Below are 26,341 nucleotides of genomic sequence, written 5' to 3'. Positions count from 1 at the left end.
ATTCCTTAGATGTTGGTTTAGTAACAATCCCTAAAGGAGAAAGAAGTCGCTAGAATCTCTGCTCTAAGGAAAGATCTGTGTGCCTCCGAGGTACACCACAGATCGACCAAGTCCGCAGTTACGGAAACTTGGACCTACACTGTAGTTCAACAGAACACGACTCCGTCTAATCGAATGGCTTACCCTGCTGGGTCAGGCTTCTGCTTTGGGCTATTGTGTTTGGGGGACGGTATACAATTTTGACCCAAGGTTCCTTGAAATTTTGTTCCATGATACTAAGCCATATTATAGTAAGATTCAAATACATTTTCCATGTAACATTGTGGCTTATTTTGTTTCTTAGTAACTTTTCCCTCCTTTTTATTTTTTAAATTATGAAAGTATAATAACACACTTACAAGAGGCTTAGGAAATAAGAACCAAGTTACGTATTGTGGCTCACTGTTCAGTCGCTAAGTTATGTCTGACTCTTTGCGACCTCACGGACTGCAGCACACCAGGCTCCCAGTCCTTCACGCATAGTTCCACTATGTATTACTGTTATTTAATAAATGAAGATTTTTAGCTGGAGTTTCAGTATCAAACTCTCAGAAAGTAACAGAATGAATACGCAGAAAAGTAGGAGGATAGAGTAGACCTGAAAAGCACCATGAGCCAATTCAACATAATTAAGATTTATATAATTTTCACACACTAGGACATGAACTCTATTCCAGTTCTCATAGACTGTAAACTAGGAGGCACTGAAACATATCCAGGGACATAAACCGTGGTGCAAAAATCCGATGGTCTCCAGGTACTGAAACCATACAGTCTGTCCTCTTTCGGCACTGCACGCCTCCCGCTAACCTTGTAACAGATCAAACGTGTCTCACGAACACTTTGCTGTTGTGGGGCAGAACATTTTCTATGTGTGTTATAGTACAGGCTACCTTTTTTCTTTCTTGAAAATCAAGATGGGCGTATAGGAATGATTTTTTTTTTTTTAAGGAATTAAAGACATTTCTGGACACTTTTTCTCTGGGATCACCCGGGTGCAGTCCAAGCTGTAGCTGGCCTCTCTGAGCCCTGACTTGGTTCCTATCTATGTACGTGGGTTTGTAGGCTGCATCTACGAGCCTAGGTTTCTACCCACCCAGCCACCTTCCGAGTCCCCCCAGGACTGGCAAGGGCAGAGAGCTGTATCTGATGCTTTAGACTCCACTTCCACAAACTGTCCTTATGAAGCAAAGCTTGGTCTTTCAGATGATGGTCCTACAGACAAACGAGCCAACATTCTATTCAGTGTAATCATCATCTGTTTGAGCAGGGCGAGTCCTGAAAACAGATGACAAGGGTGGCTCCTTCCTCCCCAGCAAATACATGTTTCAGGCAGGAGGTGCCAAGCAGGACCCCCGGAGAAGCATGTCATCTCCTGCCTCTTTTTCTGGGTAATTCATGGGCAACGAGTTTCTACGACTTTCATATTTCAATTTCATTTGTTGCGTTTGACCTTTCATTTATTTAAGTCCTTGCTCTAAAAGCAAATAATCTGAGGAATTTAAGAAACTTATAAAGGGGGATTAAATTGTAGGCTAAAGATCACAATAAAAAATGCACATATCTAATGGGTATCCTTTTTATCATGACTATATAATACTGTTAATTGCATTCTGGTATAAACCCATGGAATATGCTATGGACTGGGTGTCAAGATTAAAGATTACCTCAAAGATTTGCCTTAGAGTTTAACACAGGATACACAATCTCATCAAAGGCTGGCTTTTTCTCATATTCATTACAACATGAATTTTAAGATAGATTGATATACAGTTTAAAATATTTATTTAGATCATACTATTACATATGTGAATAAATGTCAACCAAGCAGAGAAAGAGGTATAAAAAATATAACCAGCTATTGACTCTCTTTTTTTAGGGCTTGTCTTAGTAAATCAAGTATCGATTGCTCCCATTTGGGACTCTGCTCTATTCCACTCTCCACTCCTCAGTGAAATAGATTCATTGGTCTTGGCTTATTCTTTGCAAATAGTAATCCATGTACCAAAATATAAGCTGTGCATCTCAGCCCATGTGGTCCTTCTCTTATGAGAAGAGGCTCACAGACGTCTTCCACGGAGACCCAAAGAAACCATCTCATACAAGTGCAATTTGAAACCATCCACCTCAAACACATCTTCTCTCCTCATTATTTTAATAAGTAATGTAAACCTCCCCCAACATTTTCTCTGGGAATTTCTTCTCAGTATTTGGTTGCTTTTCAGGGGCTCTGAGAAACTTTTCTGTTACACCCTAGGTGTTGTTTGCTTTTTCCTTTTTTTCTGGCTTTTTGCTTTTGTTTTGGTTTTTGGTCAATAAAAGTCATTAAAAGGCAGAAACGTGGTTGGAGGGAAGACGGAGCCAGCGGCTCCTCTCTCATTATTTTTCATTAGCAAAAGCGGCACAGCCTCACCACGACCCAGAGGGAAACCTAAGAGTCATCACAGCCGTAAGAAACGCAGTGACTCATATCCAGGACTCAAATGTAGTTTTAATCAGCAATCACAAACGTTTACATGAGTTTAACAAGTTTGATCTGGAAAGAAAAATATCTAAGTCATGAGATACTGAAAATCTTGTTAAGAGACAAGATTATTTTTACTAGGAAATAAGAAAAAAACTGAATAGCCATATTGAGCAAAACCTGAGATATTCACCATCAGAGGCGAAGCGTGTGGTTCTCGTCACAGCAGAAGCATCAACAACCACGAGAAACACCATCAGTGGAGGGAAGGCAGGCCTCCCCACGGCCGCTCAGGGTGGAAACCAAAGCCCACACTCTCTTAAATTCTATGACTGGCACGGGCACTGTCTGTGTGTGAGGGTTTGCCAGCAACACCCCCCCCACACACACACAAGTGTTACGGTTTCAACAGGGACTTCCTGCCAGTGTCTCTGTCGTGTTCCCGTGAAGAAACAGTTTAGTGTGTTTACCAAGGAAGTCAAAGGTAGGAAAACATTTATGGCTTATTATCTGATACGTGAACGAAACTTGAATAGGTGAGTTTACTAAAGTTTTAGGCACCATGTTTTAAGGCAGCTTTCCCATCATCCTGAAAAATGACACGAATGATTCTTAAATCCCATTTCCATTTGTTGTCAGCTGCAGGCGGTACAGACGCATCGGGTTATAATATGTAGGCTCCACACACTACTGAATCCGCTAAGAAATCAGAAACTTTCTCAGTGAATGAATGACGTTAACACAGAAGCCTGACTTTTAACACAAGTTGAGGTGGGAAAGGGAGAAAGGAAACCTCCTTCTCTTCAGGTTGGCCAATTTTTCTAAACTTACAAATTGTTTTCTCCCAAAGTGTCAGCTGAACGGTTTAAGTAATGTGCTTTCTAGGTAACCATGTAACACATGGCAACTAGTTTCTGCTTTTGGAGGCGGAACATCAACCCACTTCGTAAATTTCTCAGCAATAACAACGAGAATTTCTTCTTTAAAACGTGTGTGTGAAGCATGCCCTGACATTTTAAACAATTAAAGTTTTATTCCACTAAATGTAAATTTAACAGAGACAGTGAAATCTCCAAGAAATTAGATTCCCAAAGACAATGAAATCTCTAAGAGTGAGATTACTACACTCCATTATTAAGGTGGTCAAAAGGCAATTTTCTGTAAGTTTCCACCTTTCCTTCCATCTCCACACCTACAAAAACATCCATAGACAGAACAATAGTTGGTGAAGGCAATGGCATCCCATTTCAGTACTCTTGCCTGGAAAACCCCATGGACATAGGAGCCTGGTAGGCTGCAGTCCATGGGGTCGCGAAGAATTGGACACGACTGAGCGACTTCACTTTGACTTTTCACTTTCATTCATTGGAGAAGGAAATGGCAACCCACTCCAGTATTCTTGCCTAGAGAATCCCAGGGACAGGGGAGCCTGGTGGGCTGCCGTCTATGGGGTCGCACAGAGTCGGACACAACTGTAAGCGACTCAGCAGCAGCAGCAGCAGTAAAATCTACATGCTAAATGTTAGGTGAAAATCTTTAAAAAACAAAGCATGACAGGAGAGTCTGCAGCAAAATAAACGTGTCTATTGGTGTCAGCTTTTAAGAATACATGATAATAAATACATGAATAATAAATCAACTTTCTAAATCATTTCAATTCAGAAGGCGTGCGTTAGAAAGGCCAATATAATTGTTCACTATAAAAGTGTTCACTGCTTTTTATGCATTTGGTTAAATTTTAGGAATTAGAAAGTATTTAAACTTAAGGTTTCTAGAAATTTAAATTTCATTCCTGACATAAAGTGAATTCGTTTCTTTCGGTGATAGCCATACAGCCCAGGAAAATTAGCCTGGAACTTGGCAATGCATTTTCTTAATTTCATGACTAATCAAGTACTTGTGAAATCAAACCAAGTCCTTATCAAACAGGACACTATACTTCTATCTATATGTGCATGGACTATGCAGCACATGTTACTAAATCCTTATTTCATTTATGAAATGTCTTCACGTTTGTCCTATTACTAAACTAGATGCTTTCCTGCCAAGCCTGTTTGTAAATACCAAAATCCACAAAGGTAACTGTGTCATGTACTATGCCTGGAGAAGGAAGTGGGACTTGCAAGATGCCAAAGAAGGGATATTCAATAAAGTATCAAACACAAGGCCCTGCAGTATGAAAAAGAGACACAGCGCTTCTTCTCGTGAAGAAACATGAAGACAGAAACGCGGACATTGACCTTGGGGCTGTGACGTGACTCCTCTCTGCTAGCAGCGCGGGTGTTCCTAGAGTTCAGTATGGTTAGTGGGAGTTTCACACAGACCTGGGGGAAAAAATTAGATGGCATCACTCTCACATTTAACATCAGCCCATAGGTCGCGTACTTTCTGCAAAAGCACATTCTTGTGGAAGCACATTGAAAAAAAACTTTCTTACGGACATTTTCAAACACAGACAAGTAGAGGGAAGAAGGCAGTTTATTCTGCAGAGGGAAGAAGGCAGTTTATTCTGCAGAGAGAAGAAGGCAGTTTATTCTGCAGAGGGAAGAAGGCAGTTTATTCTGCTGCAGACTGCTCAACCACTGCTATTCCAATGGCACTGCCAGCCTTTTTTCCTGTAGCATTTTGAAACAAAGCCCATGGGTTGTGTCCTCCTGCCTGTGGCCATGGGAGTATTTAAGGAAAACTTGAGACAGGGAATCAGTGCGCTGGGCACTTAACCCAAGGTGCGGAGAGGCTTGGATCCCTAGCACATCTCCCACTGGAAGCAATGAATGCCAGCTCTCTAGACTCGGTTATGGATTATTCTAGCTACATAATTTATTTAAAATAGGAAATAGGCTAGCCTTTGTGTTGGTTTGTATCATGTATTACCCTTGAAAGTAATTATTTTTAATATCAGAATTTACTACCCTCTTTAATGCTTGAAAGTCTATATAGAAAGGTCAAAATGCTTTTACTTTAAATGCAGGCTAACCATTTCAGAACACTTGAGACCTTATTCCTTAGGCAGCCATTCAAAATGTTCATGTCACAAATTCTTATTGGTCTCGTTTTTTTAAATGTTAAGATTTGATACCAAAGCAGAAGTGATGTGTATATAAAACATATTTATGTATTTATATTTATAAACTCACTCTTCCTAATGAATACCTCCACAAACCAAAGAATCCATTCATCCATAATCTAGAGTGACATGTCTAACCTTGAGTGAAATATAGCCATCTTTTTAATCATGACCTTGTATCTTATTAAGATTTTAAAATACCATTTTTACTTCAAGACATTAAAATGACAATCTGGAGAAGCCTGGGTCATGTGCTACAAAACATTCAACTAGGAAAGTCTAATGAACTCTTATTTCCTGCCTAGGAAAGAAAGGAGATACGTAAGAAATAACCTATTACCACTACTGCTGTCTCACGCCCCTAAAACAGAGTGCACTTGATAATTTTTCTTCTCACCACTGAATAAGACTACAGTGGTGTCTGCAGGCCCACCTGCAAACCCACAGCACTTCACTGACATGCTTCCCACTCATCGAAAAGGTAACACATTTATGAAAATCTCACAGAAGTATTATTTTTAAAGCCAAACATAGTCATCTTAACTTTAACATATGTTTTCTCCATTATTCCCCATTTATTTGTGTACAGGGGTGGGCCTTAGACTCCTATATTTTAAACAATCATACGTGTGTTAATTAACTAGATGGATGCACATATCAAATCACCATGATGTACACTCTAAATGCCTTACAGAAATTTCCCAGGTCATTTATACCTCTAAAGCTGAAATGCTGAAGTCTGTGAATGTGCACTGATCTGCTCCCGTGCTAACTATTAAAAATAAAGTGAAAAGGTCTACCTTACCTAGAAAAAAAGCAAAATTCTCTCTCTCACACACAAATATATAAGGTGTATATAAAGTATATTAACCTTCCAACCAAACTTCTAGTTCTAAAAATATCTATCTTTGAAAAGATTATTAATCTCCCTAAAAGCAATGTAGACAATTTACGAGCCCTCAGTGTAGTGTTTGTTCATAGTATACAGGTAAAGTATTGGTCAATGTAGTTTCATAACCTCCGGTACACACACACACGCACACACACACACGGTCATCTCTTTAAAGCATCATTTAAATGTGCAGACGGATCGCAGTGAAGCTGTGGCAGAACAGGATAAAACAAAGCCTCATCTTTTCAGAACAGAGGCTGACCCTCATGCTGTCACAGGAAACTTACTGTACTTGTATTTCAGAATACATTAAAAGCATCTGGAGTTTCTCTATGATACGAGAGCCTCACCTTTTACACAGATTTCTAAAGCCATCCCGATATGTTAAAACATACTATTTCTTTGTTGGCTGCATCATGAATTAGGATTATTCTCATTACTGTGTCACTTCAGCTTTTTCCTGACAATAATTTTTAAGTTTGGAAAACCCCTGACCTTGTTATGTGGTTTACTTACTTCAATGATGCGGGGGGTGGGGGGCAGTTAGGAGGGGCGGGGACTCTTGCCTCTTTTTAGAATTAATGGATTCCTAGTTTTTATCCATAAATTGTTTAGAGTACCCGTAAGTATGTCTCACAGAGAAACAGCCCGAAGACGCTCACCCCCTTCACTAGGAAGCGGCCATGTGGCGGGGAAGCCTCTGGAGTGGCTCCCTTGCCTTGGCAATAGGTCTGGAGCGCTGATACTTACGTTTACAATGTAAACACTTCATCAGTCTTTTAAAAATCGACACTGTTAAGAATGACTTGATTGTGTTTTATTCTACACTAGTAATACTGCACATATCTTAAGTTTACGCTTTATACTGTATTTTCTTTAGGATAATATTAATTTTTATTTCCAATTATAATCATACGGAAGGAATGAAAAGAGATAGTTACTGTAATTGAAATTAAGCCAAACTGCTGCACTTGGAAACAGTGTTTCCTCAGAATCTTATTATTTGAAGCAACTCCTGCCATAAAGAGTTGGCAAAACTTTCTAGAGACTTCCATAATATCTGAGCGGGTATTCACATAGCAAAGACGATTATGACAAGCCCAAACCCTTTGAGGGAAAACAGAGAAACAAACATTCCCAATCTTGTTCATCACGTTTTTGTTTACATCCTAACAGACACATTCATCTCTGAATTGCTTGAAAACCTTCAAAAGCAATTTCTTTGGGAAACTGTGATGATGTGAAGTTCACTTCAATTATGTGATGTTCACCATTTACAACAGTACATATCCAAAATCAGTGGGAAAAGCTCTGCAATTCCTGGCTATATCCTGAGTATATCATTTCACCATGCTCTGCAAACTCCCAACCAAACTGGATTTTAAACAGAGAGCAACCCCATCAGCTACTCAGTAAGAAAACTTGGCCATGTTAATGGAAATCTACTACTTTCTTCTTCAATAACTTCGAATGACAAATATTTATCTTCAGATCGCAGTAACTATTATTTTTAGGACTTTGGCACTAAATTTGATCCTATGGATGCAGGTATATTATATTTTATTATAAACAATTGCTGCTAAACATCTGAAGCTTCCATAATTGCATAAAAGTATTTCCCCAGCTTTCAATCGTCTCCATATATGACGCTCACTTTTTCAAAGATATCTGAAAACAATGTGCAACCTGTCCTACAACCTTATAAACCTATTTTAAAGTATCAAAATGACACAGGCTAAAAGGCTTGTGTTTAAGCAGGGGGGGTCAGGGTGATCCTGTGTTTCAACTCTGTATATAGGAAATAATGTTTGGGTACTGTTTTCTAGCTTCTGGTCGTGTGTATGTATGTGTACACACATACGAATCAAATATTATTTTCCACACCAGAAAAAAAATGTTTTAAGAAGTAGATATTTGGGGAAAGGAACTTGAAAAAAAAAATTCCAGCACCAAATAAACCAACAGGAAAACATTACAAATTTCTTATTAAAGAGACCCCACTCTCTGTTGGGGCAGGTGAGCAGACAAGTCATTAAGAAATCCTTCCCTGGTCCAGGGTGGAGAACCCAGCTCTACAAGTTTAAAAGGAGAAGTGCTCCAGATCCCGGCAGGGCTGACCAAGCCTCTGCTCCTTCCCGGCTGGAAGTCAAGCATGTTTGAATTCACTTAAAAACGTCGAGGCGCAGAAGTGCAAGCAACAAGGCCTCGCAGCCCTGCAGTTTGCTTGTCTGCTTCCACTCACACGGAGTCCTCTATGATTCAGCAGAGACTGGCCGGTGGCAGGGAGACAGAGGCTCGGTTTGAAAAAAATAAAAAAAAGCTGCTGAGCGGGAGAGGGGTGGGCCTGGGAGAGGGCACATGCCACATCAGACACAGTACCTGACTTTTCACCGCACAGCGTGTCAGCGAGCTGGTGTGCCTCCTGGGTGATAAGTGAAAGTATTTCATCTTCGAACTCTTCTATTATAGTCTCACACTGCAGGAACAGAACAACAACAAACGTGGGTAGATGTGCGCTCACAGGACACCTTGCTAGGAAGGGCTTGTCATCGTTTTATTAGCTAAAAACATCATGTTACCAAGGTGGGCCATTTTTATTAGCCCTTTTGGTTTAAGACATCATTGCATCGGATTAACCCTCTCCCTAGAATGCTAATTGCAGCTGGCTGATTAGTCATGTTGAAAGACGAGGGTAAGGCAGGAAAATGGTTGTTCTTATTTGTTCCTCTTCCTCAAACTGGAATGGAATTCAAGGAACAGGATTGGGGGCGCTCCTACTTATGGAGCTGAAAAGTGTTCACTTTTTTGGTGGGTTTTTGTTGTTATTTTGTTTTTTTGGAAACGTTAAAGAACATGGCTCCTTTAAATGGTTAAACCAGTTTCCTTTATATTTAACATAACAATCCATTTTGCGGTTCTAAAGCAGGATCTGAAATGTGAAAACAATTAAGCTTTCTCAGCAATGAAAACACAAACGCATCTTCCTTTGCACTCCGGATAACAGTTAGAGATCCATCTATAAATTCACTTCGCTCCCCCCACCCTCTGCCCCCAAATCTGACATTTCTGAAAAGAGGGTGCTCAAATGTACCCATGCTTCTGAAACCCTTAAATTCTGACTGGAGTATGTGTCTGCCTTGGGGAAACACAAGCTTACACTCTTAGGAACCGTAATGCTAAACGGTGTTCACTGGAGACTTGGAACTCATTTTCCAAGTTCATTAAGTGAGACTCAAAAAAATTTTAAATGGCATTTAAAAATATTTACCTTCCACTATCACGTGCTTATGGAAGGCCTGTGAAATATAAGCACACTTCCTCTCTGCAGTCCCCCTGCTACAGTATCTTCAGCCCTGAATTATTGCCTTGGCTTTTTAATTAAAACGAAATCTTCCAAAGTCAGCTGCAGCCCTTCTATCAGGGGGTCGGCATGTCTGACATTTTGGCCACCGCGTGAATCACAGACATTTCTTAAACAGGCTTTCCCATCACTGGGTCTGACTCAACAGCATAAGTAAAGTGAAATCTCTTGCCATATATTTGGTAGGCACATTCTGAGTCAGAGGCCACCGTTAAAGTAAAATAAACATCATGAAGGGAGGAAATGTGCCACAAGGCCCACGATCATACCTAAGCCTTTGTTTAACCGAGTCTGTGCTAAAGTAGTTGAATTAACTCCGGAGGAGAAAGAATTCTCCCTCTCCTGTGAAGCCCGAGGAGAAAAAAGTGATGTGCGTCACTCTCCCTCCATCGAGTGGCTATCCGTATTTGAAAACAGCACTCATTTCATTTAGGTTTTAATCTCAGAACCACAGCCCCTGATGCCTGACACGGGAGCCTGTATGAGAGCTGCCCGCCCATGGGACCGACTGAGTCGCCTTCCCCACCGTCCCCGGGAGCAAAGCGACCTGCAAACGGTGCCTGCAAGTCACCGGGACTTGTAACACACTTTCTGGAAAATATCACTTAAGGGTCTCCACGAGATGAAAATACCACGGCCACCCAGTGTGCGAAAGGCAAGTCACTGAGCGCCTGGTTAACACCGAGAAAGCAGCAGAACAGCAACGCTAACAGACAACATTTTAATGGGCCTGTCTGGAAACTCAACAAAATCCCAAACAGCAAGAAATTCCTTTAAAGTACCAAAAACACGTTCACGGAGCATAGAATTCCTCTGCGGAAAAAGAGCTTACCGCGAATTTCAACGGTCTGTAAGCATCTGAATAAAAATAGAATTTTTTAAATTCTTTGTATATTTTGTCTCCTTTCCTCGGAGCAAATCTCTTGAAAGTCTTCTCCTTCGTCACGGGGTCTTCTTCGAGTCTGTAGTCATTCATCCGCTCGCACACTTTGTCCAGGAGGTCTGTGAGGAATGCCTCCGACTGGGCTAAGGGAATCTATGAAGAAAAAAACAAAAACAAAAAAGGCAGGAAACTTGACTTAGTGTTACTTAAGAGCCATTGCCCTGAATGCACGTGGCAGCACCCCACCCCCACCCCTCACGCGTGCAAAAGTCTTCCTGTCCGATAACTGCCAGTTATATTATTTACAGCATTTAAGAGGTTAGCTTAAATTCCTGTTTTTAACAGGTGCCTATGTTTGGAAGTGATCAGAAGAAAAACTTCTCTTCAAACTAGCAACTATCCTTCCACAGGAGATAATTTCTGAAAATCACGGAACATGCAGAAGAAGGCTCTGAGCCACAGAGAAGGGCTGTTATTATCTATTTACTTGCGAGAAACCGACAGACAGGAGCCGGAGCGCGGGCGGTCTCTACGGCCGCGCACCCCTCGAGCTGGGCCCAGGCCCGGGCTCGCGCTCCGCAGCCGCCTGGCCCCTCGGCGGCCGCCGGGGTCCTGGGCAGGGCCGGGGGCCGCGTGGCGGGGAGAAGCCGGGCGGACGGCGTGTCGCCGCTCGCCGGGCGCGGCCGCGGGCGCGTCGTCTTTGGAGCAGCCGGTGTGGGGTTCCGCGCGCCCCTCTCCCTCGGCGAGGATTCAGGGGACCCTGTGACCACCACGTCCGCCCCGCGCGGGGGTCAAAGAGCACCCCGCGCCCTTGGTAACAGGGACAAAAAAAGGAAAAAACCCTACTCGGGGGCCGTCTAGACAGGTCAAGGTGCAGGAGGCCGCGTCCCCGCGGCTCCTTCCGGAAGGGGGCGGGGACCTGCCAAGGGCGCCGCGGGCGCGCCGCGGCCCCGGCCTCCGCGGGCCTTTCTGCCTCTCCACCCTCTGCTGATCAAAGTAGGAAGTTTGCCTGACAACCGGGGTGAAAGGGGCCGGATCACAAATGAACTCGATTTCGGCGCTGTGCATATACCGCGCCTCCATTGTCCCCCTTTGAGACGCAGTGTGAACCCTTCCGGTGCCGGCGACCGCGCGGCGCTCACGGGCGCGCTCCGGGCGCACAAAGGCCCCGCGCCCCGCCCGCCGCCCGCGCCCCGCGCCCCTGAGCGCAAACCTGCTTGCAGCCCCGACCGCGCCGGCGGCCCTGCGCTCACCCCCGGTCCCAGCAAGGAGCCAACTCTGTGCGCAGGGACAGGGCACGGCGGGAACGTTCCACCGCCCCCAGCACGGGCGTGGGGGTGAAATTTCCCACCTTCTCCCCGCGAACCTGGAGACCGACTCCGAGCTGCTTTCAAGGCCCCTGCGGTCAACTTGGCAATTAAGTCGTTTGTTAAACTGGAGTCTACTGCAACATCCTTTATTCGCTAAAATATCGGTTTTTTTAAAGGAGTGATTTTTTTTCATGTCTACGATCAGAAGGCCCTTTAAAAAGTAGCTGAAAGTGCACAATAAAAACACAATAAATACAATGGAATCACACTTCTAATTGTGCCATGTAAGCCTCATAAGTTGTAAACACAACCAAAAACATAGGTTAACCAACCAAATCTATTTTATGGACTTACGGAGACGAAAGATTATACGTGTTGGGACTTAAAAGCTAGAAAAGAGAAGTCAGTTCTTAAATTACAATTAGTCAAGCAGATCGTGAACAGAATGAGTATGGTCTTCACTTTGCCAGGCGAGGGCTGCTGTGTCTCTCCTGGTCTGGTCCATATGAAGAGGCTCCTAGCACTTCCTGGATGTCAACAAAGCGGCGCTTTAACCTCCAAGTGAAGAGCTGGCGCTTTCATTTAGAAACCTGTCATCGAGAATGCCTTCTCTCTGCCCCTCCCTAGCCCTCTCCCCAGTCCCCAGTCTCAGCGTTGGGGAGACGCTGTCACTGAGAGAGAGGTTCTGCGTGCTGGAGGGTGCTGCTGGAACCCCGGACGAATACGCCACACTAGTTCCCGTGGCGCCGAGACCACTTTCGAAATCCTTTTTTACAACAGACCTGATATTCTGAGCGGCGTACGAAAACCCTGGGTATATAAGATCTGAACAAATCAGAACGTTAATAACGTGAGACCTTCCACAACTTACTTTTGAGAGCCATTTTATTTCCCGGTTGGCGCTTTTTAAAACAAAACAAAACAAAAAACCATCGCCACGTGATAACTTTCTACGAAACAGGATTGTTTTTCTTGTTTTGAAAGTGGGATTTTGTATGTCTGAATAGAGTAGTATTGCACCAATTTTAACACAAATATGTGATATGCAGGGATCAACACGTGAGTTTTGTGGATTTCATACGCCTTTGAAGGCTAACTGGCTTTTTGATGTAATTAGCTGGCTCTTTCTTTAATAGAAAGAGCAGGACATGTTGCTGGCAGAGAGCTCAGAAAATGCCGTTTTACAGTCTTCACTGAGAGTAAGAAAGAAAAACACACACAGCAGGAGACTAGTAGAGTTCGTTCCACAGGAATATTTTTTTAAAAATTGACCTAAAATCCCAATCAAAGCATCTGATTTTGCGAGAAAATTTTAAAGAAAAAGATGCTTATGCATGGCAGCTCTTTATACGTTTATTAAAATGCACACAATTAGGGTTTAACATGATTCCACTTTTAAAATGCACACAATTAGGGTTTTAAATGATTCCACTTAGCTGAACTACTTTCACTAAATTTAAAGACTGTTCGGGGAATAATTGAGGCTTTTTCTCCCCTCAAAGTGTTTTGATTTTAAGAGTGCAATAAGTATTGAGACAAGTGGAATAAAACCGAGGCTTTCTTTCTATACTATGAAGATTTTGAATAGTACTTGTCAATAAAGCAACTTCTATTGTAGTCTTAGGGGAGCATTGCCTCCGTCCTGGAAGGAGGGTCTCAGAGATACTAACCTCATTAAAATATGAATGAAAAAGGCCGCCATCATTGTATCGGGAGAAAACTGATTCACCAGCCATTACTTTTACACATGGACTCGTTTGGTGTAAGTTACGAATACAAAAACAATCCGTTATGATTTCCTTGCTGTCTCAGTGCACTCTCAGAGTAAAATTCTAACTTTTCTCTTTCTGAAACCTAGCTCTCTTTTTTTTTTTTTTTTTTTACCTTTAGGCCTCTTCTGACCATGCGCTTGTTCTGTGAGCAATGACATGGGGATGGGAGGAGGTACTCATATTCCAACTTGAAAACAGAAAAGGGTAGCTGAAAGTTTGGGCTTCAGTTTCTCTAGAAAGCTGGAGTTCGGGAATTACTCCAGCCCGTTATGACAGCACTTTAGTAACAGTCAATTCCAGGGTGCTCTCCGTGTTGGTCCATTGCTATGTCCCTGCTAATCTTGTAGCAAATGTCTTGCTTGGTAGCTATCACAATCAGGCAGCGATACGATTACGTTACAGTCCACAGTCGGACGTGAACACTGTCCTTGTGGCATGCCGTCTCCTTCATAACAGCCTGACAATCTCAGATAAATCTTACTTATCTGGATGCTTATTTCGGAATGTCCCTGAGATAGGAAACCAGCACTTAACCTGCTTAGTTTCACATTGTTGCAAAGGTTTCTTTCTGGAGGTGTCGTTAATGTAAAAAATTTAATTGCATTATAGCAAATATTACATCTACTTTAATCACTAACTTTTCATCCATAAAAATACTGAAATCACTTCTGATATTAGTTAAAAGTCAATATTTAGAAGTGAAAATTCAAACCCCCTTTGCTTTAGGCTACAACAGGGAGACCATGAATTCAGAAACTCTTATAAGTTGATGAGATATATAATTAGCTTTTATGTTAATTGACTGCTATGAGTTTGTTGTGTGACACTTCTTCATATAATATGCAAATAGCATTGACGGTTTAGTTTTATTGGACAATATAATTAGAAATCTAAAGAAGCTCATTTCGATGAAGAATAACAAAGGTTGATAAATTTTCCAGTGTTCTGTATATCAGAAAAAAATGAATCCCATCTGGACTTAATCAATAAGAGAGATTTTAAGCAGCCTTTGTTCAGAGAGCCAAAGCCAGCCAACATATAACAGAATTAATATTAGCTTTTTCAGCTACATAAATTTGATGTTAAAACAGGTGAATTTGTGCAATCAATAAAACCTTGGGGGCAAAAATACAAAGACTGCAGCACAATTTACCACAAATGACACAATAAATTTATGAAAACAACATCAAAATTTTGCCTCCTTTAATCTGAATACTGAGAAAAAGTCATTATTTGAAATAAATATTTTGCAAGTGTTTCCTATTTTTATTCCTGGACGTATTATGTCAACATAAAGTATATCCTCAGATTGTGAGAAGAATAGAAATAATAAAATAATAATGTGATTTTGGGGCAAATTTTTCCTAGAATTCAAAACTATTAAAATTTCAATCACATTTTTAAAAAATTCTGGAGCCTGTTTTCAGCTAAACGATGTAGAAAACTTGAAAGTATAGAAAAATTGCATAATGGATCACTGTTAATGAACTCCAAATGGGGGTCATTGAACCTAATTTGACTTCCTAAAGTTAAAAAATACATACTTTCTTTTCATAATTAAATAGAAAATTGGCACTGCCATTTGATTTCTCACCTTAAAAAGTATTCTATTAGTCTTGTAAGAAAGTTTGCTTTTCAAACATTTTTAGGTGAACTGAAATACAACTATCCATGTGAAAAATGTTACAATTTCTCAATCGTTGTTAAAAATCACTCTAAGAGAGGATTTAGGGCGACCTTTTCACGCTGCTTCTGAGCTTTGACCTCTGCCGGCTTACCCCGGAAGGATTTTGCAGATTAGAAAAAAAGGAAGAGAAGACAGTGGCAGTGCTTAAAAGGGCAAAGGCAGTAAGAACCGCAGCGGATGGAGGTGATGGGAATGTGTTCACTCAGCCAACAGTATTTATTCAACTCCATGTCCGTATCAGGCAAACTTACCTCTCTAATTCAGGCTTTTTAAAGGGGACTTTCTTGTGATTCTGAATAAAAATTCAAAGAAATACTTGAAAAAGACTGCCTGGAAGAGAGCCAGTAAATCCCAGTGATGATAATATGACTCCTTGTCTATCAACTTAGCTAAAGATCACATAAATACATATCCGCGTCCTTATGTTACAATTTTCCGCCCCTCACCTCCCAAATCTGCCAGTCTTTCACTGTCTTGCTTCTGAAAACACAATAGGTATCCATTTCTGACCATTTCTGCAAACTGCTTTCCTGGACTAGAAGTGAAAAGTCACCCACGGGAACTCTGCCGTGGCACTTGCCGGTTGCGTCACCCTGTGAGATCTCGTCTGAAAGTCTCAGCTCTCAGAGGCAAAGGACGGAGACTAGGGTCAGTGCAGAAACTCGAGGTGTTTCGTCTCCCTCACTGCGGAGACACGCGCACACAGACGTCCCGCTGGCCACAAAGGAATCCCTTTCTTTAAAAATAGTTTTAAATAGAAAAAGTAACATATTCACCTGATTTTTTTTTAATCGGAAAGGAACAAAAGCATAGAGTAAAAAGTAAGACTGACACCTCCCCCAGAACGCCTCCCCAAGACCCTAAAGCCCAGCTCTCCATCCTCCAGAAACAGTCTTGGTGCGCGGCTGCGTGTATGTGAGTGAATGCGTGTGCATGTGTGTATGTATGTGTGTGCAGGTCTGTATGTCTGTGTGCCTGTGTGTCCTTGGGTGCCTGTGTGTCCCCGTGTGTCTATGTGTGCTTGTGTGTATGTGCGTGTGGGTCTTATGTGCATGTGTCTGTGTGTCTGAGTATATCTGTGTGTGCATGTGTATGTGTGCATGAGTGTCTCTGTGTGTGTCCATGTGCATGTGTGTATATGTGAGTGAATATGTGTGCATATGTGTGCATGTGTGTATGTGTCTATACGCATATGTGCATGCAGGTCTGTACGTATGTGTGTCTGTGTGTGTCCTTGGGTGCCTGTGTCTACACATGTCTATGTGTGCGTGTGCACATGTGCCTGTGTGTCCCTGTGTATCTATATGTGCCTGTGTGCCTGTGTGTATGTGTCTGTGTGTCCATGTGTGTCTATGTGTGCATGTGTGTGTGTGTGTGTGGGTCTGTATGTGTCTGTATGTCCGAGTGTATGTGTGTGTGCATGTGTGTGTGTGCATGTGGGTCTGTAGGTGTCTGTGTGTCCGAGTGTATCTGTGTGTGCATGTGTGTGTGTGCATGTGGGTCTGTATGTGTCTGTGTGTGTCCATGTGTGCACGTGTATATGTGCGTGTGGGTCTGTATGTGTCTGTGTGTCCGAGTGTATCTGTGTGTGCATGTGTGTGTGTGCATGTGGGTCTGTGTGTGCATGAGTGTCTCCGTGTGTGTCCAAGTGCATGTGTGTATATGTGAGTGTCCATGTGTGCACTTCTGAGCATCTTCCTCTTTGTACAAGGTCCAAGCCCAGCACAGCCCCTGGCTTTCTCACTTGGGGATTAAAGGGCTTGGGCACATCCAGAAGGCTGAGGACGGTCTCCCCTTGGACCTTGGATAAAGGACACTCACAGCGAGGCGGCTAAACTTAAATCCATGCAGATTCAAAGATGCCCCATGTCCTGAGGACCGGTTCAAAGGGAGCTCCTGGCCAGTGTGAGCTACGGCAGAATCCCTCTGGATTGTTTGTTAAACATCAGTCTGGGGACACGTCTTACCTTATTTTATCCTGAAACAATAGTTTTGAGGGGGTGAGGTGAGTGTTTCGCCCCCTTTCCTGGCTGAGTAGCCCTGGCCCGGAGACTTCCTTCCACGGCCGTGTTGCGGCCAGGCCATCATGCTGAGGACTCAGCCATGCAGACACTGGGGCAGGAAGGCCTTGGAGACTCCCTCCCAGGTGGGGAGACTGAGGCTCCGACAGGGGCGACTTGCCAGGGCCCCACGGGCAGAGCCGTTTCAGTTGGCACACCGTTCTGCGGCCCACGAAGCGGGCAGCAGGGCCATCCCCCAGCTCCCCTAGACCTCAGGTGGTGGAGCCGGTAAAGAGGTAATTAAGGTAAAACCCTGATGCTGGGAAGGATTGAGGACAGGAGGAGAAGTGGGCAGCAGAGGATGAGCTGGTTGGCTGGCATCACCGATGTGGGGGACGTGAATGAGTTCGAACAAACTCTAGGAGATGGTGGAGGGCAGGGAAGCCTGGAGTGCTGCTCCATGGGGTCACAAAGAGTCAGACATGACTGAGCGACTGAACAACAACACAGCTAAGCTAAGGTCACCAGTTCCGAGGGCCCTGACCTGATCTGACCAGCGTCCTTCTGAGACGGGTTCAGGACACAGACACGCGCAGAGGGACAGCTTGTGAGGGCACGGCGGGGCGGGGGTGGGGGAGATGGCATCGACCAGACAGGAGAGAGGCCTCGGGAGGAGCCGGCCCTGCCCACACCTGGGTGGGGAGTCCCAGCCCCGGACTGCAGACAATATCTTTCTGCTGTTTAAGCCGTCTGGTCCGTGGGACTTCGGCTGCCAAGCTCCTAACACAGTCCCAGACCGTATTCAGCCCCGGCCTGAAGTCTTGCAAGTGCAGCCCACGCCCAAGAGGTGACCGGGGCTGCTCAAGGGCCTGCTGTCACGAGGGGACACAGAGCAACACGAGACGCAGGCTGGCGCCTTGGTGCACGTGTGCTGTGATCCCGTCCGAGCCAGGGCGACCCTGCACAGGCACCCTCAGACACCTCCACCCTGGTCGGCACTGCCTACAGCCTACGGAGGCCGGACCACACGCTGGCCCCCTCGCTCGCCAGAGGCCTGGCCTATAAACCTGGGAGGAAAGCCCCAGCTGCTCTCGTGTGTCTGACCAGGGCAAGCAACTGGTAGGAAGACCCTTCGAGAGTTCGGCTTGACACACAGATGTAAAAGGACATGATGTCTTTCCCTCTGATGGACGCCGACTGTTTTAGCATGTGGATTACCTCACAAGTGAAGCGGACTGAAGGAACGCAGACCGATCTCGGCAGCCTCCTTACCGGTGGGCTAGTAGACAGTGCTGGGACTCTGACGCAGCGCCTTGAAAAGCCAGCCTGAGGACGTCTCACCGTTCTCACCCCTTCCCGTCCTCTCAGAATCAGAGAGCTGCCAGCCACGGGCATCCAAACCCATGGCACGCAAAGCGTGGACCGAGGCCCAGCAGTCTTGGCCTCAGGACCCCGTGCCCCTACCTCAGACCCGCCGCCACTCTCCCCGTCCCTGGGCTCCTCAGGTGCTGCGTGCACAGGGAGGGGCCTCACAGTCTAGGATCCTGCTGACGCTCGGGACGGTGGCGGCAAGAGGGGGCTGCCCGCTCTGATTTTCTATTTTCTGCTTCTGTGCTCTGCCTAAGAAAGAGCAGAGACTGGAGGAAGGGCCATTTGTACAGAGAGACTGAGTCAAAGGCTTGTCCTTAGAGATGCGTGTGGGGTGACCTGCAAAGAGGCCTGGGTCCTCAGCCCGGACAGCACCTCTGGGTGGACCTCATTACCCCATTACCATGATGAGCGCTGAGCTGAGTGAGACAGCAGGTGACAAGTGAGCAGACCCAGACCCAGGGCCCTGATCTTTCATCCACAAGCAGAGAAAACTGAAGGGGCCAAGGAGGTTACGGTGAGGGGCACAGCCTTCCTGGACACCTGTCTTGAGGGGCGATTACAAGGCTGAACACTGAAAACAAAACTGAGCTCATTCTCTGTGGCATTAGTTTTCTCTCCTGTGGTTCTGGCCTTCCCTCTGTTCTGCAAACCCACACCAGGCGGGGGTGTGATCCCCGGTGTGACTTTGCTGGGAGGTCCTGGTGCCGGGAGGAGCATCCCAAGCTGGGAGTCCATGTTAGGGCACACCCTCCTGCCCCAGCCGGGCGCCCAGGCCATGGAGTAAAAAACAGTAGAACAGAAAAGGGTCATGTTTTTTCTGATGCGCCAAACTCAGGTCACCCAACGCTAGCAGCGTTAAAACAGCTTTAACACGACATTTGAGATCCTGCATCTCCTCCTGGCTCGGAAGTGCCTTTGTCTCAGAAACCAAAAAAAAAAAAAAAGCTTGGGGACTTCCCTAGCTTCCTGCTGAGCTATTTCAAGTCCTAAAAGATGATGCTGTGAAAGTGCTGCACTCAATACGCCAGCAAATCTGGAAAACTCAGCAGTGGCCACAGGACTGGAAAAGGGCAGTTTCATTCCAATCCCAAAGAAAGGCGATGCCAAAGAATGCTCAAACTACCGCACAATCGCACTCATTGTACACACTAGCAAACTAATGCTCAAAATTCTGTAAGCTAGGCTTCAACAGTACATGACCCGAGAACTTCCAGATGTTCAAGCTGGATTTAGAAAAGGCAGAGGAACCAGAAATCAAATTGCCAACATCCATTGGATCATATTAAAAGCAAGAGAATTCCAGAAAAACATCTGCTTTATTTACTATGTCAAAGCCTTTGACTGTGTGGATCACAACAAATTGTGGGAAATTCTTAAACAGATGGGAATACCAGACCATATTACCTGCCTCCTGAGAAATCTGTATGCAGGTCAGGAAGCAACAGTTAGAAACAGACATGGAACAACAGACTGGTTCCAAATTGATAAAGGAGTACATCAAGGCTGTTTATTGTCACCCTATTTATTTAACTTATATGCAGAGTAATCTGGACTGCATGAAGCATAAGCTGGAATCAAGATTGCCGGGAGAAATATCAATAACCTCAGATATGCAGATGACACCACCCTTATGGCAGGAAGCGAAGAAGAACTAAAGAGCCTCTTAATGAAAGTGAAAGAGAAGAGTGAAAAAGCTGGTTTAAAACTCAACATTCAAAAAATGAAGACTATGGCATCCAGTCCCATAATTTCATGGCAAATAGATGGGGAAACAATCGAAACAGTGAGAGACTTTATTTTCTTGGACTCCAGAATCACTGCAGCCATGAAATTAAAAGACGCTTGCTCCTTGGAAGAAAAGCTAGGACAAACCTAGACAGCACATTAAAAACAGAGACATCACTTTGCCGACAAAGGTCCTTCTAGTCAAAGCTGTGGTTTTTCCAGTAGTCGAGTATGGATGTGAGAGTTGGACCTAAAGAAAGCTGAGTGCCAGAGAATTGATGCTTTTGAACTGTGGTGTTGGAGAAGACTTGAGAGTCCTTTGAACTGCAAGATCAAACCAGTCAATCATAAAGGAAATTAGTCCTAAATATTCATTGGAAGGACTGATGCTAAAGTTGGAACTCCAATCCTTTGGCCACCTGATGTGAAGAACTGACTCATTGGAAAAGACCCTGATGCTGGGAAAGATTGAAGACAGGAGGAGAAGGGGACAACAGAGGATGACATGGTTGGATGGTATCACCGACTTGATGGACATGAGTTTGGGTAAACTCCGGGAGTTGGTGATGAACAGGGAGGCCTGGCGTCCATGGGGTCCCAGTGTCAGCCAGGACTGAGCTACTGAACTGAGCTGGCATCCTGGTGATTAAGACTCCAAGCTTCTCAGTGCAGGGGGAACGGGTTTGGTCTCTGATTGGGAACTAAGATCCCACATGCTGCACAGCAATGCCAAAAACAGAAAAAAGAGGCACCCAGTTCTGAGCCAGTCAGTCCCGGGGTGGTGACCAGGTGTCTTGTAGCCTCAGGTGTAATGGGGGCCAGAGATCAGTAAACCGCTGAACTGTGTAGGGAGCCACCACCCCCTGCCCGGGGGGAGGGTTATCGGTGCTCCTGCTTTCCTGCTAGTTCTTGGGTTCCAAGTCACAGCATCTCTTAAAGCCTCAAAAGAATGGACACAAACATGGGCCTGATTGAGATCCCCAACCTCTCTCCACAGAAGGACAGAGAGGGGACTTCTCTGGGGGTCTAGTGGCTGGGAGTCCACCTGCCACTGCGGGGGACACAGGCTCCATCCCTGTTCTGGGAGGATCGCACCAGCCGCAGAGCAGCTGGGCCCGTGAGCCACAACTGCTGAGCCTGTACTCTGCAACAAAAGAAGCCACCGCAATGAGAAGGCTGCACACCACAACTAGACTAGTGTCCGCTTGCCACAACCAGAGGAAAGCCCCCGCGGTAACAAACCACCCAGCACCGCCAAGAAAATGTTTTTAATTAAAAAAAGAGAGACGGTTCATAAGTCAGCTTTGTTTTGTCCCAAAGAACGTTTGGCTTGTTTGGTTTGGTTTTCCTCCTTGAGGGCCGCCAGTAAACTCGAGTCTTCCCAAATCAACGCCTTCACAAGCTAAGTGTGCAAGGAGGTGCTGTTTCACTCAAGCAACTGGGCTCACATGCAAGGGGGGAGACGCCCGTCATCTCAGTACTACACCCGGCCCTGGCCGGGCCCCTCCTGCGTCCCCGCTGCCCCCTTACCCCATCACAGGCCTTTCCGGGAGCCCCCGGCTCCACAATCGTCCGATTGTCCGAGTGGTGGGCGCCCATGAGAATCCACAGCCTCCTCTAAGCCCCTTCACTTCGGACATGTAGGGAGTTGCCCACATTTAAAACGAGATGAATGATTCTGCTCTGAGCATGTCTGCACATGAGATACTTTTTCTCCTGTTGGATTATTTTCTCAGGTCGTGTTCCTTAATGTAGGCTGCTGCTGCTGCTGCTAAGTCGCTTCAGTCGTGTCCGACTCTGTGCAACCCCATAGACGGCAGCCCACCAGGCTCCCCTGTCCCTGGGATTCTCCAGGCAAGAGTACTGGAGTGGGGTGCCATTTCCTTCTCCATAACTAAGTCCTATTTGTTTTTATCTACTGATGCTTCTCGTCAGACCACGAACCCCAGTCTGCCTAACAGAGAGAAACCTGTGAAAATAAACGACGAACCCAGTCCGGGCAAAGTGCCTCAGCGGTTTCCCTAAAGAGGAGTGGCTCCCTCCAGGCCTGTGTGCCAAGTCCCTAGGAAGCCTGCTCCAGGGGGACGGTGAGAGGAGGAACAGCTGGGGTTTATCACAGGGCCTGTGGCACCGCTCAGCATCCACGGGGCTCTGCTCGCTCACAGCAGTGTCTCCACTTTGGCCCTTACTAATGCTTCCAAAAGGAGCTGGGCCTGAGGTCGCTTTGTTCCATTTGAGCCAAGCTTTCTTTTTCACTATTGGATAAAAATGAACAATTTCAAGAGGTAATGCTAAAGCTCTTTCTCCCTGATTTCTGTGCGTTTGGATAAATGTTATCTTTCTGCTCTTTAACACCCAGATCTTGGAGGAGGATTATATTTCTAAATATATTCTATATTTCTAAATTGGGAGTAAGAAATGTTCGTGAGTCTCAGTGAACTCCGGGAGTTGGTGTTCGACAGGGAGGCCTGGTGTGCTGCGATTCATGGGGTCGCAGAGTCGGACACGACTGAGCGACTGATCTGATCTGATCTGATCTGATCGCTGCCAAAGGGAAGCTGTGGGTGGGACCTGGGCCGTAGGTGGGGCCTGATCTGTGGATGGGGCCTGGACCATAGGTGGGGTCTGGGTTGTGGGTGGGGCCTGAGCTGTGGGTGGGGCCTGGGGCGTGGGTGGGGCCTGGGCCGTGGGTGGGGCCTGAGCTGTGGGTGGGGCCTGGGCCATGGGTGGGGCCTGGGCCGTGGAGGGGCCTGAGCTGTGGGTGGGGCCTGGGCCGGGGGTGGGGCCTGAGCTGTGGGTGGGGCCTGGGCCGGGGGTGGAGCGAGCGTTTTGGGACCTCTACACCGGGCTCCTGGATCGCAGAGGCCACGGGCATGGCTAAACTCCACTCAGCGAGCGCAGTGCTGGGAAGCCGGATGAGTGGACTGCTCTGAGGACAGGGCAAGTTCCCTACCCGCGCGGCAGCCGGAAGAACGGTTAGGGTTAGGGCCCACAGACCCAAGCGGTGAAGGCTATCACCGCTTTACTGAGCACCTGCTGGGGTCCAGACACTGGGTTAGACGTGAAGAGACAGCAGTGAGCAAAATTAAGGTGGCCCCTGCCCTCCCAGAACCTGTGGTCTGGCCCCCACCGGAAATCACACAGGGCCATGTTGGCCTCGAGGTTTGTATCCATGAGCCAAGACCAGTTTTTACATTTACAAATGGCTTGAAAAAAAATCAAAAGAATATCTTGTGACACATGAAAATTAAATGCAATTCGAATTTCAGTCTCCATGGTAAATCTGTCTGGTTCTTTCCAGGAGACTCTTGCCCAGCCCTCCTCTGGCGAGCTGAGCCCCGGTGCCCGGGTGGGCTCCTGACCGCTGCCCCATCCCCCACCCAGCCCCACCCTCTGAGTGATGTGGTCCAGGTTCCACAGCTCCCACCACCCCAGCGTCCTCCCTGCTCTGGCGGCCCACAGTGCCTCTCTCCCGGAGGACCGGACAACAGGTGTCCCAGACGTGTTTACACGCACACGTGTGCACACAAGCATGTGCACACACACATGGATACACATGCAGATACTGGGGGAGCCTCGTGGCCCCCAGGGAGCCTAGGGCGGCTTCTACCCGGGCCTGCTCTCCCCCCGCCCGCAGTGGTGCCACCCTCACCACAGTCGTGGAGCTTCCCGCACGCTTTGGTCTAGGAGCCACCCCCCACACACACCGCTGGCGTGGGTATTGTTGTCTCGTATTGCAGGCCAGGAAACGGAGGCCTCGAGACATGTACTCAGTGATTTCAGGGGGCTAGGCCTGCCTCTGCCCCTGGTGCTACACAGCCGGCCCCACAGCGGACACAGCAGATGTCTGTGGCTCCCAGGGCCTGCTGCCCGGGGCCTCTCCCAGTGAGATGCCCTTCTCTCCACCTGCGAGGCTGTGCCTCTCCTGTCTCCTTCCACCAAGGCTGGGGTCCCTATCCCACTTCCCCAGGTGCACCACCGAGAGGTTGGTCTCTTGCTCCAGGTCACGGAACTTGGGTACATGCTGAAGTCAGAAGCTAGTCAGGTCTGTTTGAGGCTAAAGCCTGAGTGCGGGGGGCCAGAGGGCATGACCCCTTCTGAGCCTTTGTGGGGTGCACACTGCCCTGAGCAGACACCTGTGACCACTGGCACCGAGGGGGGGCCCCAAAGCTACTGTTGGTAGCGAATAACCAGTGTCAGGGGACTCAGCCTCACACCTCAGCCGTCTTTCTCAAGACTCAGCATGTTGCTTTCCCTCCAGTTTCCAAGGAGAGAACTGTTTGAAACCGCAGATGCAAAGCTGTAGTGCGTTCCACCCAGCTCCCTTGCCAAGGGCTGCACGGCGCCCACTGCCAGTCCTGGCTCCTGTTGCGCTGGGAAAACGGCATAGTCCTCTAAATGCATCCCTTTATCCCTCCCCGATTGTGGAGTCGAACAATTCTGATTCAGTGGAATAAGGAGCAATTAACGGGACGAGGGATTTATTAAGGATAAGTCATGCCAGACAGTTTTGACAGCTTGTTTTGAGTGTGACAGAATTACAAAATGCATTATGTATTTAGACTTTTGTGCAGCGTCTAATTCCAGGCTCGTGGAGTTATTCTTGCCAAATGGTCTGAACCAGCCAGGAGGAGAACAGTCTCACGTACTGGAAATGAACACAAAGATCAAAGACAAAAGGTACAGGGCCCTCAGCTGCAGGCCCAGACGGAGGCCAGGAAGGGGGCCAAGCTTCCTGAGGGTGGTGGGGGTCAGGGTCAGGGCCAGGGTTTGTTTCCCTAAAGTCTTTAGTGTGGTTCTGCCCACCACCCTACATGGGGTGGGACGTCCCAGCCCCAGCCCCGCTGCCCACGGCCTTAGCAGCCTCCGAACGAACGTGAGGGTCCCACCCGCCCTGTGGCACCCTTGTCAGTGAGGACCCTCAGCAGAAGGGCAGGGTGGGAAGGCAAACCCACTCAGCCTGGTGGAATCAGAAAGACAGAGCTGGAAGACCCCGGGGTCGCCAAGTCTAAACCTGTCTCTGGAAAGATCAGCTCACGTCCACACACCTGGCACCATGAGCGCAGGAGCGTCTTTGCAGAGGTAAGGAGCTACGATGAGGGCATATTCAGTTCGGGTGGGCCCGGATGCAGTGTGGCTGATGTCCTGCTAGGAACTAGAGGAGAGCACAGATAACAAAGGTCCGTCTAGTCAAGGCTACGGTTTTTCCTGTGGTCATGTATGGATGTGAGAGTTGGACTGTGAAGAAGGCTGAGCGCCGAAGAATTGATGCTTTTGAACTGTGGTGCTGGAGAAGCCCCTTGAGGGTCCCTTGGACTGCAAGGAGATCCAACCAGTCCATTCTGAAGGAGGTCAGCCCTGGGATTTCCTTGGAAGGAATGATGCTAAAGCTGAAACTCCAGTACTTTGGCCACCTCACGGAAGAGTTGACTCATTGGAAAAGACTCTGATGCTGGGAGGGATTGGGGGCAGGAGGAGAAGGGGACGACAGAGGATGAGATGGCTGGATGGCATCACTGACTCGATGGACGTGAGTCTGGGTGAACTCTGGGAGTTGGTGATGGACAGGGAGGCCTGGCATGCTGCGATTCATGGGGTCGCAAAGAGTTGGATACGACTGAGCGACTGAATTGAACTGATCTGAACAGACAGTAAGACAGGGGAAGGCCACGTGCTGACCGAGGCGGAGACCCGGGGGGACACATCTCCAAGCCAAGGAACGCCAAGGACTGCAGCGACGAGAGGTAGGAAATCCATTTTTCCCTGAGTC

At 46.6% G+C, this 26,341-nt stretch overlaps 1 protein-coding gene across 1 annotated transcript; it reads right to left on the bottom strand.

Annotated features, from left to right (window-relative positions):
- Window positions 1-2,512: 2,512 nt before the first annotated feature.
- Window positions 2,513-11,836, bottom strand: LOC147373392 (protein canopy homolog 1-like). The gene is made up of 4 exons (XM_086398139.1): window positions 11,553-11,836; window positions 10,656-10,859; window positions 8,842-8,938; window positions 2,513-4,827 (listed from the first exon to the last, which is right to left on the bottom strand). Exons 1-4 carry the CDS (start codon window positions 11,787-11,789, stop codon window positions 4,790-4,792), a joined length of 576 nt encoding a protein of 191 aa, XP_086254265.1. The 5' UTR covers window positions 11,790-11,836; the 3' UTR covers window positions 2,513-4,789.
- Between the last annotated feature and the right edge of the window lie 14,505 nt (window positions 11,837-26,341).

Source organism: Bos grunniens, chromosome 4, assembly GCF_055505025.1.
Source record: "Bos grunniens cultivar Pamir isolate PY7600 chromosome 4, Bosgru_T2T1.0, whole genome shotgun sequence".
Taxonomy (NCBI): domain Eukaryota; kingdom Metazoa; phylum Chordata; class Mammalia; order Artiodactyla; family Bovidae; genus Bos; species Bos grunniens.
This window is presented reverse-complemented; position numbering and strand designations above follow the sequence as displayed.

Bases quoted from the DNA above. Each gene is read 5' to 3' on its own strand.
- LOC147373392 (XM_086398139.1), bottom strand. From the start codon at position 11,789: ATGGAGGCGCGGTATATGCACAGCGCCGAAATCGAGTTCATTTGTGAT. The intron at 10,860-11,552 runs GTAGGGTTTTTT...TTTTCTTCATAG, and splicing joins CCTGTCTAGACGGCCCCCGA to ATTCCCTTAGCCCAGTCGGA. The intron at 8,939-10,655 runs GTAAGCTCTTTT...CTGTTCCTGCAG, and splicing joins ACAGACCGTTGAAATTCGCG to TGTGAGACTATAATAGAAGA.